The following is a 14,746-nucleotide window of genomic DNA, read 5'->3' as shown; positions in this document are numbered from 1 at the left end:
CTGGCTTGGCAGCGAACGCCCTAACCAACTAGCTGAGCTGTCTCGCTGCCTTCTAACAGAGTTTTGTATTCTGTTTATGGCTTTCACTCTCCACCCTCACTACAGTCTTGTGATACCGAGATTACGTTGCTGTTCAGGGTTGTGCTCACCACAGCTGTGCTAGAGGTAAGCATATGGTGGATAATTCATTAACAAGGTAAATGAAGATGTCTCAGAGCTCTTGTGCTAGAGAAGTTGTACACATTTGACTTTAAACTACGGTGTTTACAAAATTTAAGCGCATCTGGCATAGAAGAGTCACATTTGGCCCTTTAATTTCTCTTTTAATTATGAACATTTCTTAAATAAGTTAAAGCTTATAATGTTAAGTAACAATTTTTCTAATTTATGAACATTCTTAAAATGGCTAAGGGTACTTACTGCATTTGTAGTTTAAATATTTCAATTTAAAAATACTTACTAAGGGTTTGAGGGAAGATTTGACATGCCACTACAGTTCTTAAAGGGAAATGGAATATATTAAATTCATAGTCAATCTCAAATATTTAACACCACTTATTAAAATACAAAAATGGTACCAAAAATATATGTGGATCTTGTTTAAAAGCAGGTGTGTAAGTTTGCCTCACTTAAATGCTGGACAGGTGTAACAGCTGCATGTAATCCCAGCATTCAAAAATAGAGGTGGGGGTCAAAGAGCAAGCTGGGTGCTACACTAGCTGAGTCAGCAAGTCCTAAGTTCACCTAAGAGACTTTACCTCATCAAACAGTGAAGAGAGTGCTCAAAGAAAGTACACGCCCAGTTCAGCATCTGGCCTCCACACACTTGTGCACACACACAATTCCCCACGAGTGCACATATGCATATAAGCACGCACACACACACACACACGAAAAAGGAAAAATCAGGCTTACAGATAGTGGTATTCACAAGGCTTATTTAAAAACTTAAGGAAAAGATTCCATTTGAATATTATTACATTGTGAATTTTTAAAACAAAATAAAAATCTACAAACGTTCTGTGTTTGAGAGATCTAGAGAACTCAAAAGAACACCGGAGAGAATTGCTTCACTAGTGCCCTCTGGTGGCTAAAAAAGAACTAACAAGTACATTAAAGAAATTTTAACTTTTTAAAAAAGGCCTTACAAAACTATAAAGCAATATATAAGATATGCAAAAGGAAAAATTAACATCTACTACTTAGTACCACATTTTAATACAGAGAGAAACTGTACAGCATAGTTCAGCTATCCCTAAATCCTGGACTTAGTGAATGGAGGCTCTGGAGAGGACACAAGACAATAGATTTCCAAGCTTTCAGGGTACAAGGGACCTTTGAATTGCACTCTAAAGTGCAAGTTACATCTCTATCCAAAGGACAAGTATATACTGAAAACTGGCAAGAGGCTTTCTTGGTTGGAATTTATGACACCACTGTAACAGAGAGGAATAGAATTGTGGTTGGTATGAGCTGGGAAAGACTCTAGCCACCATGTGCAGAAGTTTTGCCTTAGGTCTTAGAAGTGGCTAGTCATTAAATCCTAGGGCAAGGGAGCAAGGTCATGCAAGCTGTGCTTTGGAATGCTCAGGCATTGGGTGGATGAAGGAAAACAGACAGAAGAGGGAAAGGCTGTTAAGAGGAGGAGATTTAATGACTCAGAGGAAGGGAAGGACTTGTAAAATTATACAAGTAGAATCATCGGCAACTGGTTCTATATAGAATATAAGAACTCAGGGAAAGTAGCAAAAAAAAACAACTTGGTTAGAATCTGCTTCAGTGGGACAAAAATGACACCAATAGACATGGAGATCACTAAAGGAAGAACATGTTTCAGGAAAATGATACATTTTTAAGAAGAAATTAGTTAAGTGTACCAAAAGCACCTTTGATAATGTATCTAGAAAGTAGAAAGTTTAGTGTAAGACATAACAGAGAAAACTTGGAGACAAGAGTGTGGACACTCTTTCAGATCGTGCATCTGTGAGATAACTAACAGGAGAGAGACAGAAATGTATCCACTGGGGAAAGACAGTGTGGAAGAAGTGTCTGCCTGATGGAACACTCAGCTCAGAGCAAGACATTTATACCATCCCCTTTAGGGCTCCGGGAACATCTCAGATTAGGGGCAGAAAGGTAAGGGAGAAGGGCGTGGAATGCCACCTTCTTGGCATGACACAGGCATCGGAATCAGGAATTCACATCAGCCACAGCTGCCTGCACTGGGCCTACACAAAACCGGGCCTGTCATCAGTCAATGGTGGATCAGGGAGGGTCTCCCTGCTGAGCTACTGGCTACCGAACGATCCTGAGAGAGTCATTGTCGCCAGTCATACACCCATACTTCAGTTACATGCTGAGTATTCACAAGCTCCAGTGAATAACTCCGAACCCATGGTCACACATATATGAAGCTGTCAAAGAATATATATGATTAATAAAAAGTTAAGGAGGAGAGGTTGCTTCCTGGGGTGCCACACATTGGAAGAGCAACAACTGGAGCCACAGGAATCAAAGAATGCACTGCATGAAATGACCCATTCTGAGGCTGAGAAATCTGAAGGCTACAAAAGTCACTGGTTTTGATCAGTAGGTCACAACCGGTGTTGTTCAAGACAATCACTTAAGCAGAATGTGGATGTGATGGTTTGAATGAGAATAGCCCCCATAGGCTCATATGTTTGAATGCTTGGTTGACAGTTGGTGAGTCATAAGATGCATTAGGAGGCATGGCCTCGCTAGAGTAGGTGTGGCCTTGTTGGAGGAAGTGTGTCACTGGGAGCAGGCTTTGAGGTTTCAAAAGCCAAAGCCATGCCCAGTCTCTCTCTCTCTCTCTCTCTCTCTCTCTCTCTCTCTCTCTCTCTCTCTCTCTCCCAGCTGCCTGCAGACCAGACATAAAGTTCTCTGCACCATGCCTGTCTGCTGCCAGCCATGATAATAATGGACTAACCCTCAGAAATTGTAAGAAAGTCCCCAATTAAATGCTTTCTTTTATAAGAATTGGCTTGGTTATGGTGTCTCTTCACAGCAGTAGAGCAGTAACTGAGACAGTGGAGGAAATGCCTGTGATGGTAAATGTTGTCAGCTTGACAGGATTTCCAATCACTTCTGAGTATGTCCATGAGGGAAATTTGAGGTTGGAAGACCTGCCCATTCATTCTATGGACTATATAGCCCTGGAATAAAAAGGAAAGTGTAAGTTAAGCATCACCACTGAGACCATTTCCCTCAATGTCTCCCTCTCGGTCCACGTCCCGCCCCTCTCCTTCTCCAAGAATTCATTCATAAAGTGCTTTTTAAACATCCAGTGTTTAAACATCCTCTTTACACCTCTTGCATTTCCCAAGGTTTTTTTCTTTAGCAGCCAGCCAGTCTTTAATCCAGTTTAGAATTTACATTGTCATCAAACAAAATTCAAAGTGGCTCAGAACCAAGTTCTTCTGGCCATACTTTGAGAATGTCTCTGTAGCCAACTAACAGGGCCCATAGGGGCTAGCAAGACTGAAGCACCAACCAAGGACCATGTATGGACTAGCCCGAGCCCCCCACTCCTCCCACCCCATAGGTGTAGCTGATAGGCAGTTTGAGCTTCATTTGGGTTCCTTAGTAAGGAAGGCTGTCTCTGACATGGACTCTGTTGCCTGCTTTTTGATCATTTCCCCCTAACAGGGCTGCCTCACCAGGCCACAGGGAAAAAGGATGTGCTCAGTCCTGATGCAACTTGATGTGCTGGGGTGTTTTCAAGTGGGGGAGCTCCACTTTTCTGAAGAGTAGGGGAGGGGAGTAGGGAGTCGAGCAAGTGAGGGTGGGACTGGGAAGAGAGAAGAAAGAGGGATACAATCAAGATATAAAGTGAATAAATATATTAATTAATTTTTAAAATGCCTCTGTAATTAAATGTCATTGTCAACTTGACTAGATTTTAGGATCACCTAGGAGACATACCTCAGGTGTGTCTGTAATGGTATTTCCAGAGATTTAGCTGAGGAGAGAAAAATCTATCCTAAATGTAGGTTGTGTGCTCACACCAAGAAATTAGAGAAAAGGAAGAAGGAAATCCTGATAAATGCTAGCATTTATGTCTCCCTGCTTTTATCCAAATTCCAAAAAATGTCCAACAGTATTCTTGTTTGTTTGTTTGTTTGTTTGTTTTGCTTGGAAAGCAAACTAAGGAGTTAAATCCCACACTTGGAGAAGGAAATATTATGAAAGCACTTTTGATTTAATTGATGTATAATATATAGATAGTGGAGAAATAACATTCATAATCTGTGTGTTTCTACCTCAAACAGAAAAGGAAAAGCAGAAATATTAAGGTTCCATACTCGCTTGCTGTTTTGTTTTGTTTTGTTTTGTTTTTTTTACAGTGGGTGGGGCAAAGAATAAAGACAGGCTTTTACAACGACATAAGAACTCATATAAAATAAATACCTAGAAGAAACCCAGTAGTTCAAGTGATTCTAATCCCCAGACGTCTCAATTAGCAGAGCTGAATTCTTGTATACAAGAAAACATTATTGTATTGTTGACATTAATATATTTAATTTAATGCAGAATTTTGGATCTTGCTGATTTGGTTTCTGCTTTCCTTTTTATTCATTAGATATATAATATCTTGAAAACAAAGCATGACATTTTAACTCAGCATCCATTTGCATGGCCATCTTTACATTAGAAACTCAGACCCACTTCCTCATAATCTTTTTCCAAAGCAGCCAGGTCTTCCCGGGCCTCTATAAACTCCCCTAGCTCCATGCCTTCTGTGATGTACCAATGCAGAAATGCCTTTTTGGCATACATGAGGTCAAATTTGTGGTCCAGGCGGGCCCAGGCTTCCACAATTGCCGTGGTGTTGCTCAGCATACACACAGCCCGCTGAACCTTGGCTAGGTCCCCTCCTGGCATCACTGTAGGTGGTTGACAATTGATGCCCACCTTGAAACCAGTTGGACACCAGTCAACAAACTGAACAGAGGTCCTTGACTTCATGGCTGCAATTGCTTCGTTCACATCCTTGGGGACCACATCTCCTCTGTATAGTAGGCAGCAAGCCATGTACTTCCCAAGCCGAGGATCACACTTGACCAACTGGTTGGAGAACTCAAAGCAAGCAGCAGTGATATCAGGTACAGAGAGCTGCTCTTGGTAAGCTCTGTCAGCAGAGATGATGGGGGCAAGGGTTGTGATGGGGAAATGTATTCGTGGATAAGGTACGAGGTTGGTCTGGAATTCAATTAAGTCCACATTCAAGGGCCCTTCAAAACGCAGTGAAGCAGTAATGGAAGATATGACCTGGGCTATCAACCTATTGATACAAGCGTAGGAAGGACGTTCAACGCCAAGTTTGTGATGGCAGATGTCATACACAGCCTCGTTGTCCACCATAAAGGTACAGTCTGAGTGTTCTATGGTCGAATGAGTGGTGAGAACGGCGTTGTATGGTTCTACCACAGCAGTGGAGATTCTGGGTGATGGGTAAACAGAGAACTCCAGTTTTGTCTTCTTGCAGTACTCTACTGAGAGTCGCTCCATCAGGAGAGATGTAAATCCTGACCCTGTGCCTCCTCCAAAGCTTCGGTAAATCAAAAATCCCTGAAGTCCACTGCATTGTTCTGCCTGTGGAGAAAACATGCCATTAACAAGATGATGATGGTAGGTAGGATTTATCCCAAGAGCAAAGGATTCAGAAAGGCGGCTGGGGAAACGGCTCCATTGATAAAGTGCTTGCCCTGCAAGCATGCAGGTCTGAGTTTGATCCCCAAAAGCTGCATTGTTTTGTCTTATTTTGTTTTGTAAGAGAAAAAAGAGAGCTGTTAATGGTGCCAGATAGTTATAATCCCAACACAGGAGAGGTGGAATCAGGCAAGTCACCAGGGCTTAACTGACAATCTGTCTTCTCCTGGCTGGCCAGTCCCAGGTCAACAAGAGACTCCATCTCAAACAAACAACAAAGGAGATGATATCTGAGGAATGATAGGCAAGTTTGTCCCCTGAACACATGTGTACATAAATATACACAGGAGCACACATACTTTAGAGTGATACAGAATGCCCTCTTTCACCATGTCAGCTACACAACAAACATAGCTACCTAGAAATATACCTGAATGTTACTTTCGGAGTTGGGAAAGTCAGATTTTTTACTACTGCTTAAGCAGTCCTAATTCCAAACTCCAAAATGCTCTAGATCCTCTTCTTTTTTGATTTTTTAGTACTTATATGATGTCATAATGGACATTTCATATCTGAGCTCATAATAATGGGTGGCCATGAACACACAGTAACTAAAAGTACTGCCTAAAATTGTCTGAAGCCTTTGACTAAAGGGGTATTGGGAATTTAAATAAATTTTACATTTGACTTGAGTCCCCTAAAAAATTATATATATATATATATATATATATATATATACACACACACACAAATATAATCTATATGGGTATATATGCATGTGTGTGTGTGTGTGTGTGTGTGCAAATATTCCAAAACCTGGAGAAAATACCCATCCAAGAAATTCTGGTTCCAATCAAGTCAGATAAGGGAGGCTCAGCACATAGAAGCAAAGCTTAAATATTTGGCTATCTTTCATTGTTTTCCATGAATTTATCTATATATGAGCTGAAGGTTTTGTCAATAATAAAGAAAAAAAATAAGCAAGATACAGAAGCAAGATGAAGTACCCTCCACAGTAGATAAAGTGCCACCTAAGTTATATACACCGTGCTCCTAGTGGTTGCCCCAAACCACCTACCTAACGAAGGATTTGCAGATTCAAACCCTTTCAGAACTGTTAGAAAATGGAGTAAGTAACCTTCACAAAATTTCTGCCCCTTGTCATCTTCACTGCTGGTGACAATCAGAAAATAATGCAATTTAGAGAGCTCTGAAAGTCTCTGCTAACACATACACACACACACACACACACACACACACACACACACACACAATGGTAGAAACAAGAGTAAAAGAGAGACATCCGGGGATTGTAAAGGATTCCCATGTAACAGTGTAAGGAAAGTCAGGACGCCCTTCCCCTCGGTGAGAGGGTTGGAAGCGAGGATGGCAGCAAGGCTACTACATGCTGCTAAAAGACCACGTTTCAGCACGACTCTTCCATAGTGGGAGAGGAGCCACTTACCAGCTTTCGGGTCCTTTCTAGAACAAGCTCGATGACTTCTGAACCCACAGAGTATCGACCTCGTGCGTAGTTGTTGGCAGCATCCTCCTTTCCATTCACAAGCTGTTCTGGGTGGAAGAGTGAGCGGAACTTCCCCACACGGATGCTATCTGCAGAGAGGGAGCTGTGGTCAGTGCTTGCCTTTGCTTTTACTGCTGGCCCCTTTCTAAACCAGACAAAAACTCTATGCTCTGGTCCCTGTTCTTTTCTCATGGTGTGGCAAAGAAATGGAATTTACCCTGTAGAAATGGCCTTTCTTAGTCTGAAAAAAACAAGGAAGTCTCCTTGCTGGTGTTGTTAGGCCAGGTATTATGTACTCCGAGAGACCTTGAACCTCCTCATCCTCCTGCCTCCACGTCCTGAGGGCTGGAATTACAAGTGTGCATGCCATATCTGCTTTAATGTTGAGGATTGCTGCATGTTAGGCAAGCACCCTACCCACTGAGCTACAGTAGTTTCTTTAGTTGTATTTGTTCATAACACCTAGCAAAGCAGTACTAAGCATGTCCATGCTATCTTTGGCCTTATCCTTTTGACCTTATCCACTTAATAAAACTTTTAATCTTTGCATTACATTAACAGTCTTTGTCATCAATCCGCCTTTTCCTATCAATTTGCTATGTATTCTAATTCTATTCTAATAAGGAAATCAACTCTGATCTAGTATAGACAAATTGTATTTCTCTACAAGGGCAGACTATTTCCCAAAGATGGTCACAAAAACATTTCCTATCCCACATTTGCTTTTAGAAACTTGGTATGACTGGATTAAAAGGTGAAATGGGGTACATATCCCTTCCTTCGTGTCTTCATATCTATTTTGACTCATTGAGAACAGACGAATTGGCACTGTGTGACTTCCAGGGCTGTGAGACAAATGCCATGAACATCCATTCATCACGTATCCATGAGATACTTGTTCTTGAAACCTGACTTCCATGCTATGACAAGTATGTAAGCATCTCAAAGACGGTCCATGTGGAGAGGACTCAAAGCCCCACCCACACCTGTGGCTCAGGATTCAGAACACCAACTTGACACCTAGGTGGGTAAACCACTATGCAAGTGAGTCCCCTGCCTCCCACCTGAACCTTCGAATCTGAAATGATGTGGAACGGTGAGAATTTGTACCTTCTGAGTCTCACACAGATCACAAATCTATGAACAAAAGAATGGCTATTGCTGCCTTACACCACTGTATCTGAAGAGAGTTTGTTTGGTAGGACTAAGCAACTACTACACAGCATCAGAGCCAAAACCACCCTCCTCTCTAGCTGTCTACTGAAGACAATACCTAATTTCTATCTCTAATACTTCTCTAGCTGCATTTTAGAAGTTTTAGGACAGGGTATTACAAAGTCTATCATTGTTTATTTTATTTTTTTCTTCACAAGTTATTCATTACATATCCTGATCGAAGCCCCCTCCCTCAACTCCTCCAGTCCCACCCTCTTCCCCTAGTCCACTGAATGGGGGACATCCCCACTATTGCCATCTGCCCATAGTTTGTTAAGTCTCATCAGGACTGCTTGGATCCTCTTTCTCTGTGGCCTGACAAGGCTGCATCATCAGGGGCAAGCAATCAGAGAGCAGTCAACTGAGTTCATGATAGAGGCAGCCCCCGATCCCCTTACTGAGAGATCCACATGGAGACTGAGCTGCCAAGTCTGTCACTGTTAATTGTAAAATGGCATTTGGACTGTCAAGATGGCAAAGTGGGCTAGAAAAAAAGAAAAAAAAAAAAAACTTGCCACCAAGCCTGATACTTTGAGCTGAATCTCTGGAATCTGCCTAGTAGAAGAGAGAAACTACTACTTCAAATTGTCCCCTGACCTTCACACACGTAGCACCATGACCCATGAGTGTTCAAATGCGTACATACACACACAGGTGGGGGTGTAGAGGGAGAAGGTGGGGGGAAGGGGAACATAGGGAAAGAGAAAGGAAGAGGGAGGAGTAGGAGAGAGAAAATAAATAAATATTAAAATTTTTTAATAGCATTAGCTTCCCCCATTATTTTAAGATTTATATGGTACCTTGTTTCCGTGGAATAATTTGAAAATCCTCTACTCTTTTGTGGATGATAATGACAAATTTTCAGCTTCTTTGCTGATAGCTTCTAGCTTTGTTCTCAGACCCAGGAAAAAGGATTCAATATTTGGCTGAAGTATGTGTATGAGCTTTACATCATTTTACCCCACAGGAAAGAAAGCCTAAGTCCTCCATTTGGGTATGTTCATCATGTTACAGACTGAGGTTTAGAAAAGGTCTACATGATCGTGGTCATATAGATTAGCACAATCCCATCTGCTTCATTTCTTTGATTTGGGACTTGGCTAAAAGCACTAGCAAGTCAAGTTTAGATTACCTACAACAGTTGGTTCTAGGTCCATGAAAAGTGCTCTGGGCACATGCTTCCCAGTTCTTGTCTCATGAAAGAAGGTATCGAAAGCGGCATTCCTACATTCCATTTTAGCATTTTCCAAATGATCGTGTTGGCTGTCCAGAATGAAGCCATCTGGCTGGATTCCATGTTCCAGGCAATACAATTCCCAGCAAGCATCCCCGATCTGGACACCAGCTTGACCAATGTGAATGGAGAGACACTCCCTCTAAAACAAGCCACAGTGAGTTAGAACAGAGGGGGAGCGTAGATAGCATAAGCACTATTGATTACAAATGTCAACACCAAACTACTTTAGAAATCACAAAGGAAGGTCATTATAATCTGAAGCAGTTGTTGCCAACCTTTCTAATGCCCTTTAATACAGTTCCTCATGTTTTTGTGACCCTCAACCATAAAATGATTTCTGTTGTTACTTCATAACTGTAATTTTGCTACCTTTGTGAATTGCATTTTGTGATGGTCTTAGGCAACCCCTGGGAAAGGGTCATTTGACCCCCAGGTTGAGAATCTCTAAAGTCTTATACAAAAGGGGCGAGGTAGCTCAGGAAGTAAAAGCAATTAACAGCCACATCAGCCCGACACTCTGAATTAGATTCCTGGTGCACGCATACAGGTAAAAGGAGATGACCATCTCCGCGAAAGTGTCCTATGAAAAACATGTTTCAAGAAGCAGCCAAGTTCTGTGAAAAACTGAACCAAGAACCAAAATGGTGCTTAAATTCTTTCACGCTGATGAGTCAGCTCAGGGAGTAAAATCATTTGCCTTGAAAGCCCGATGCCCTGAGCTGGATCCCTGGAACCCAGGTATATAGAAAGAGAAAACAGACTTCACACATGCGTGATGACTTGCACTCGCTCATATATTCACTCTGCACACACACGTCATAATAAACGAGACAAAATGTTTTAAACAATCTTCCTACCATAAAAATAAAGCACCTGATAATGCGCACTGAATGAAGAACTGATTTAAGACTCTATATGTCTAGCCTTATATACCCTACGCATAACTATGATTAAGGGTAAAATGTGGGTGTGGTAAGTGGGTATTTACATTAGGCTAGCTAACCTGGGATAAAAAAGTTATTAGAAGGAAATAAATTTTAAATCAGCCAGCTTTGTCAGGTAGACAAATGAAAGATATCATCTTTTCATGCCTTGAAATTTTGCTATTCATATGTGCTCTCTACAAGGAGGGATATTTACGGTAAAACTATTAGAATGTTTCACTTATTTTCCAAAACAAGCAAGTCATTATGCATAAAAACCGGAGGCCAGAGATGTGACTGAGTGAGTTGGTGCTTACCACCACGCCTGAAAAACAGGGTTTGATCTCCAGATCTGCATGTTGGAAGAAGAGAATCAAAACTGAGTCCTTCGAATTATCCTCTGACCCCCCCACACACACACCCCAATGCTCTGACCCCTCTTCACACAGCAAATAAAATAAATGTAATAATTTAAAGAAAACTTATCTTATGCATAATTACATAAAGAATATTTTCAAATAGTTTTTTAAATATTTTCTTAATATTTGTGTGTCTATGTGTGTAGTTTAGATCCCCAGAAACTCCTCGATAAATACTGCTGCAGGAATGAGTCAACTTGCCTTTAATTTTAGCCTGGGAAGGTAGAAATAGAAAATCCATAAAGCAAGCCCTCTATCAAGAGTAGCTGTGTCTGTGAACTTTGGCTTTGATTGAGAGAGCCTGACTCAGTGAACAAAGTGCAAGAACAATTGAAGATGGTTCCTAACATCAACCCTGGGAGTCCATATGCACTCCCTCCCACATACTCATGTCTCTACATGTAGTCAAAATCACACACACATACATGAATAAAATAAATTCATAATTACATAAACTCTATTTCTGAATAATAGAGTTTTTTTATGTAAAGGTTACTGTTTTTTTTTAATCTGCCCTCATCAGCATTCATTATTTTTCTTAAAGGAAAACAACTTTTTAAGTAGACAGACTGTATTGACTACTCTTTAAGAGAGAAAGAAAAAGTTAAATCCTAGAAGTCTACAGCAATAGCTGATGTTAAGCAGCTGAATTTGATTGCCAGTAGTCTGCCCCGAGGTTGCACTGCCTTCTACATCCTCAGGTCTTTCGAGCTGCTTGGCCCTGTAAGCATTTGGCAAGGCCAAATGCACTATCTCAAAGTCTGAAGTCAACTCCAGACCTTGGGACTTCCCGCCAATCACTGGGCCATGGTAGCCACAGGCCTGTGTGAGCCAGAAAGCAGGAGAGGTCAAGAGCTCTGACCTGCCACACCCCAGCAATCTGATCTGTACTCTGTCCTGCTCAACAGCATCAAAACCTTGCCCTTTGTCTCCACTGACATGGCATACCATAGACTTCTTTGCTTCATGGAAATTTCAGTTCAGTACTTAGAACTTCATCTTATTCCTTCTTTGTGCAGCTCTCAGTTTCTGGTGATAGTAGCTGTTGGACTTAACTTCAATATCACTTTACTTAGAACAAACAAATAGCCTCACCACCATTGACATGGAGGACCAAAACAGTACATTCCATTACAAACAAGCTTCATAAATCCTTATCTGCAAAGAAAAATTTCATTCCTCTCCCCTCCGCTTGGACTTTAAAAGCCATAAAGGCATTAACCAAACCAGACCTTTGTCCTCCAAGTTTAAGACTGAGTTCAAAAGTTTTGTTCGTTGTGTCTGCACCTCAAAGAACCACTTACTCTACAAAATTCACATGCAGACAGCTCCCAGTAACTCCCTTCTCCCATTGTCAGTTGCTACATCAGCAGCTCTGTTGAGAGGCATATTTGCTGACAGTAAGTCACCCTAAAAACAATCACCAACAAAAGTAAACTGCTGCCCTCCATGTGCTCAGACAACACAGTAAGGAATAACTGTTCTTTCTCAACCCAGCATGAAGAACTTGGCCTGACAAGCCCCGCTCTTGGGGCTTAGAAGCATCTGACTTTACAAAATAGCAGCATCCAAAATTGTACAGAGGACTAGATTGATAGCAATCTTCTCCTAGCCTCTGCTGCCTTTCTAAGTCTCTGTGAGGACACTGGTCATGGTACTAAAGAGTCTAAGATTATATCCACTAAATGTCAACATCAATAAGCCCCAGCACACTAATAAATGCAATTCCAGAGCTGATTTGAGTTACTGAGAAAGTATAATTTTTAATTAAACCTTGAATATTAAGATAGTTGTAGATTCATAAGTAATTCTAAGAATAAGACAAAGAGCCTCTCGTACCCTTTACTCATTTGCTCTCAGGGGAAATATCTTGCAAGACAGTGTCACAGACAGCATGCTGACACTGATCCAGTCAAGACACAGAATATCTACCACCACAAGTGTCTTTCCTGTTGGAAGCCCTGATTCTTGAGGTAAAAACAACTTATGCAAACTTAATGCTGGAGAGAAAGTCAACTACAATAAGACAAAGAAGAAGTAGTTTGAAAGGATGCTTCCAGTGAAAAATTCAAAATTCTAAGATACTAATAACTACTCTGGTTTCCACAAGGAGAAAAACATTAAAAGGGAAAGAGTTTTTTAAGGTAGTTCCAAGATAGAACTGCTAGAAGTTACCTTATTCATTCTCAAATAGAACTGAAGAAAATGCTGTGTCCTTTATCCTGTCACTCGTTTGTGATTTACTAAAGATTTAGGATGAAGAAAAGTGCCTAAACACCATCTGTAAAATCTGCCGCCATCCCAAATCAACACTGCTAATTACATCCTATGCCCACTTACCATGCTGATCAGACGGTGCCCCTACAGCCCTGGGTAATGATTGAGGAACAGTCATTTCTAGCCCAACCTTATCACAGGACCCGGAAATTACTCCACCTGAAGGCGGAAAACATTCTTCACTTAAAGCAACATACCCAATTTTTAATCTTTCAGTTCTCCGGTGGCAACGTCGCCATACTGGGCCTAAACAAGCTGTGATAGAGCTTCTGCCAACAGCTTAGTCTCTAAGTTAGTGACAGTTTGCCCACAGTAGCTTCTAAACTATATGTATGTTGAATATAATAAATTACTTTGTGTATGTATGCACATTACACTTATGTGTTTGGTGGGTAAGGGTGCGCATTCATCTCTATGTGCATAAGTGGAGGCCAGAAGACAACCTCAGGTATTGGTCCTCAGGAGCCAGTCACTTGTGTTTTTGTTACAGAATCTCTGACTGTCTGGCACTTGCTGACGAAGCTAGATTTGTTAGCTACTGAGGCCTGGGAATCCAACTCTACATCACTGGTTGTCTTAGTAAGTAGGCATAGGATGCAATTAACTACGTTGGTTTGGGAACACTTACCTCTACTATTAAGTGTTCCAATGTTGTGAAGAGACACCACGGCCAAGGCAATTCTTATAAAAGAAAGCATTTAACTGCGACTTGCTTACAGTTTCAGGGGTTCAGTCCATTATCATGGTGGAAAGAATGGCGCCATGCAGCTAGGTGTGGTCTAGAGAAGTATTCAAGAGTTCTACATCCAGATCCATGGGCAACAGGAAGAGAACTTGGAATAAGCTTTTTGAAACCTCAAAGCCCACCGCAGCAACATACTTCCTCCAACAAGGCCACACCTCCTAATCCTTTCAAATTGTGCTACTTCCTGGTGACCGGTACTCAAATCTATGAACCTATGGGGGCCATTCTTATTCAAACCATTACACTGATATAACAAGTTTGGAAGGTACAGCTAGGGCTCTCATGCTTGTGCAGCAAGCAATTTTCTGACTATCCTCCCAGCTATCACAAGTGTCTTCCAATTTTTTCACCTGATATTAAGAATTTGGTCAATATTAATGGGAAAAACTAAAGCATATGAGTAAGATTCACTGCAATAAATCAACCCAAAAGGTGTTGGGAACCAATCTTTGGACCTCTTGCAAGAGCAACAGAGCTCTTAACCACTGAGCCCATCTCTCTAGGCCCCAGATCAGCCCTTTCTGCTTCATAATTCTTGTGGGTGATTAATATTTATTATAGGTTTACCTTTTAGTTAATCAGTGGTTATTCCTAAACCAGTTATTCCTAAATCACCACACAGAGACTAGGATTTATTTAATTAACCTAGAGCACAATGCTGGGCAATAGTTACTCCATCCTAAACCTCCAAGCCTGCATCGTTTCCTACCATTCAGATTTCACCCTTTATAC

At 41.2% G+C, this 14,746-nt stretch overlaps 1 protein-coding gene across 3 annotated transcripts; it reads right to left on the bottom strand.

The window, feature by feature from the left end:
* Nucleotides 1-4,569: 4,569 nt before the first annotated feature.
* Nucleotides 4,570-13,392, bottom strand: Tubal3 (tubulin alpha like 3). Of its 3 annotated transcripts, XM_060372558.1 has the most exons (5): nucleotides 13,333-13,369; nucleotides 10,891-10,925; nucleotides 9,546-9,789; nucleotides 7,139-7,287; nucleotides 4,570-5,616 (listed from the first exon to the last, which is right to left on the bottom strand). In XM_060372558.1, exons 3-5 carry the CDS (start codon nucleotides 9,646-9,648, stop codon nucleotides 4,672-4,674), a joined length of 1,197 nt encoding a protein of 398 aa, XP_060228541.1. In that variant the 5' UTR covers nucleotides 9,649-9,789; nucleotides 10,891-10,925; nucleotides 13,333-13,369; the 3' UTR covers nucleotides 4,570-4,671. The 3 variants fall into 3 exon arrangements, with proteins under 3 accessions (XP_060228541.1, XP_021512386.1, XP_060228542.1); XM_021656711.2 differs by lacking the exon at nucleotides 10,891-10,925 and having other exon boundaries at nucleotides 13,333-13,392; XM_060372559.1 differs by lacking the exons at nucleotides 9,546-9,789; nucleotides 10,891-10,925 and having other exon boundaries at nucleotides 13,333-13,375.
* Between the last annotated feature and the right edge of the window lie 1,354 nt (nucleotides 13,393-14,746).

Source organism: Meriones unguiculatus, chromosome 19 (assembly GCF_030254825.1).
Source record: "Meriones unguiculatus strain TT.TT164.6M chromosome 19, Bangor_MerUng_6.1, whole genome shotgun sequence".
Taxonomy (NCBI): Eukaryota; Metazoa; Chordata; class Mammalia; order Rodentia; family Muridae; genus Meriones; species Meriones unguiculatus.
The sequence above is the reverse complement of the archived record's forward strand: the minus strand, read 5'-3'. Positions and strand labels throughout refer to the sequence as shown.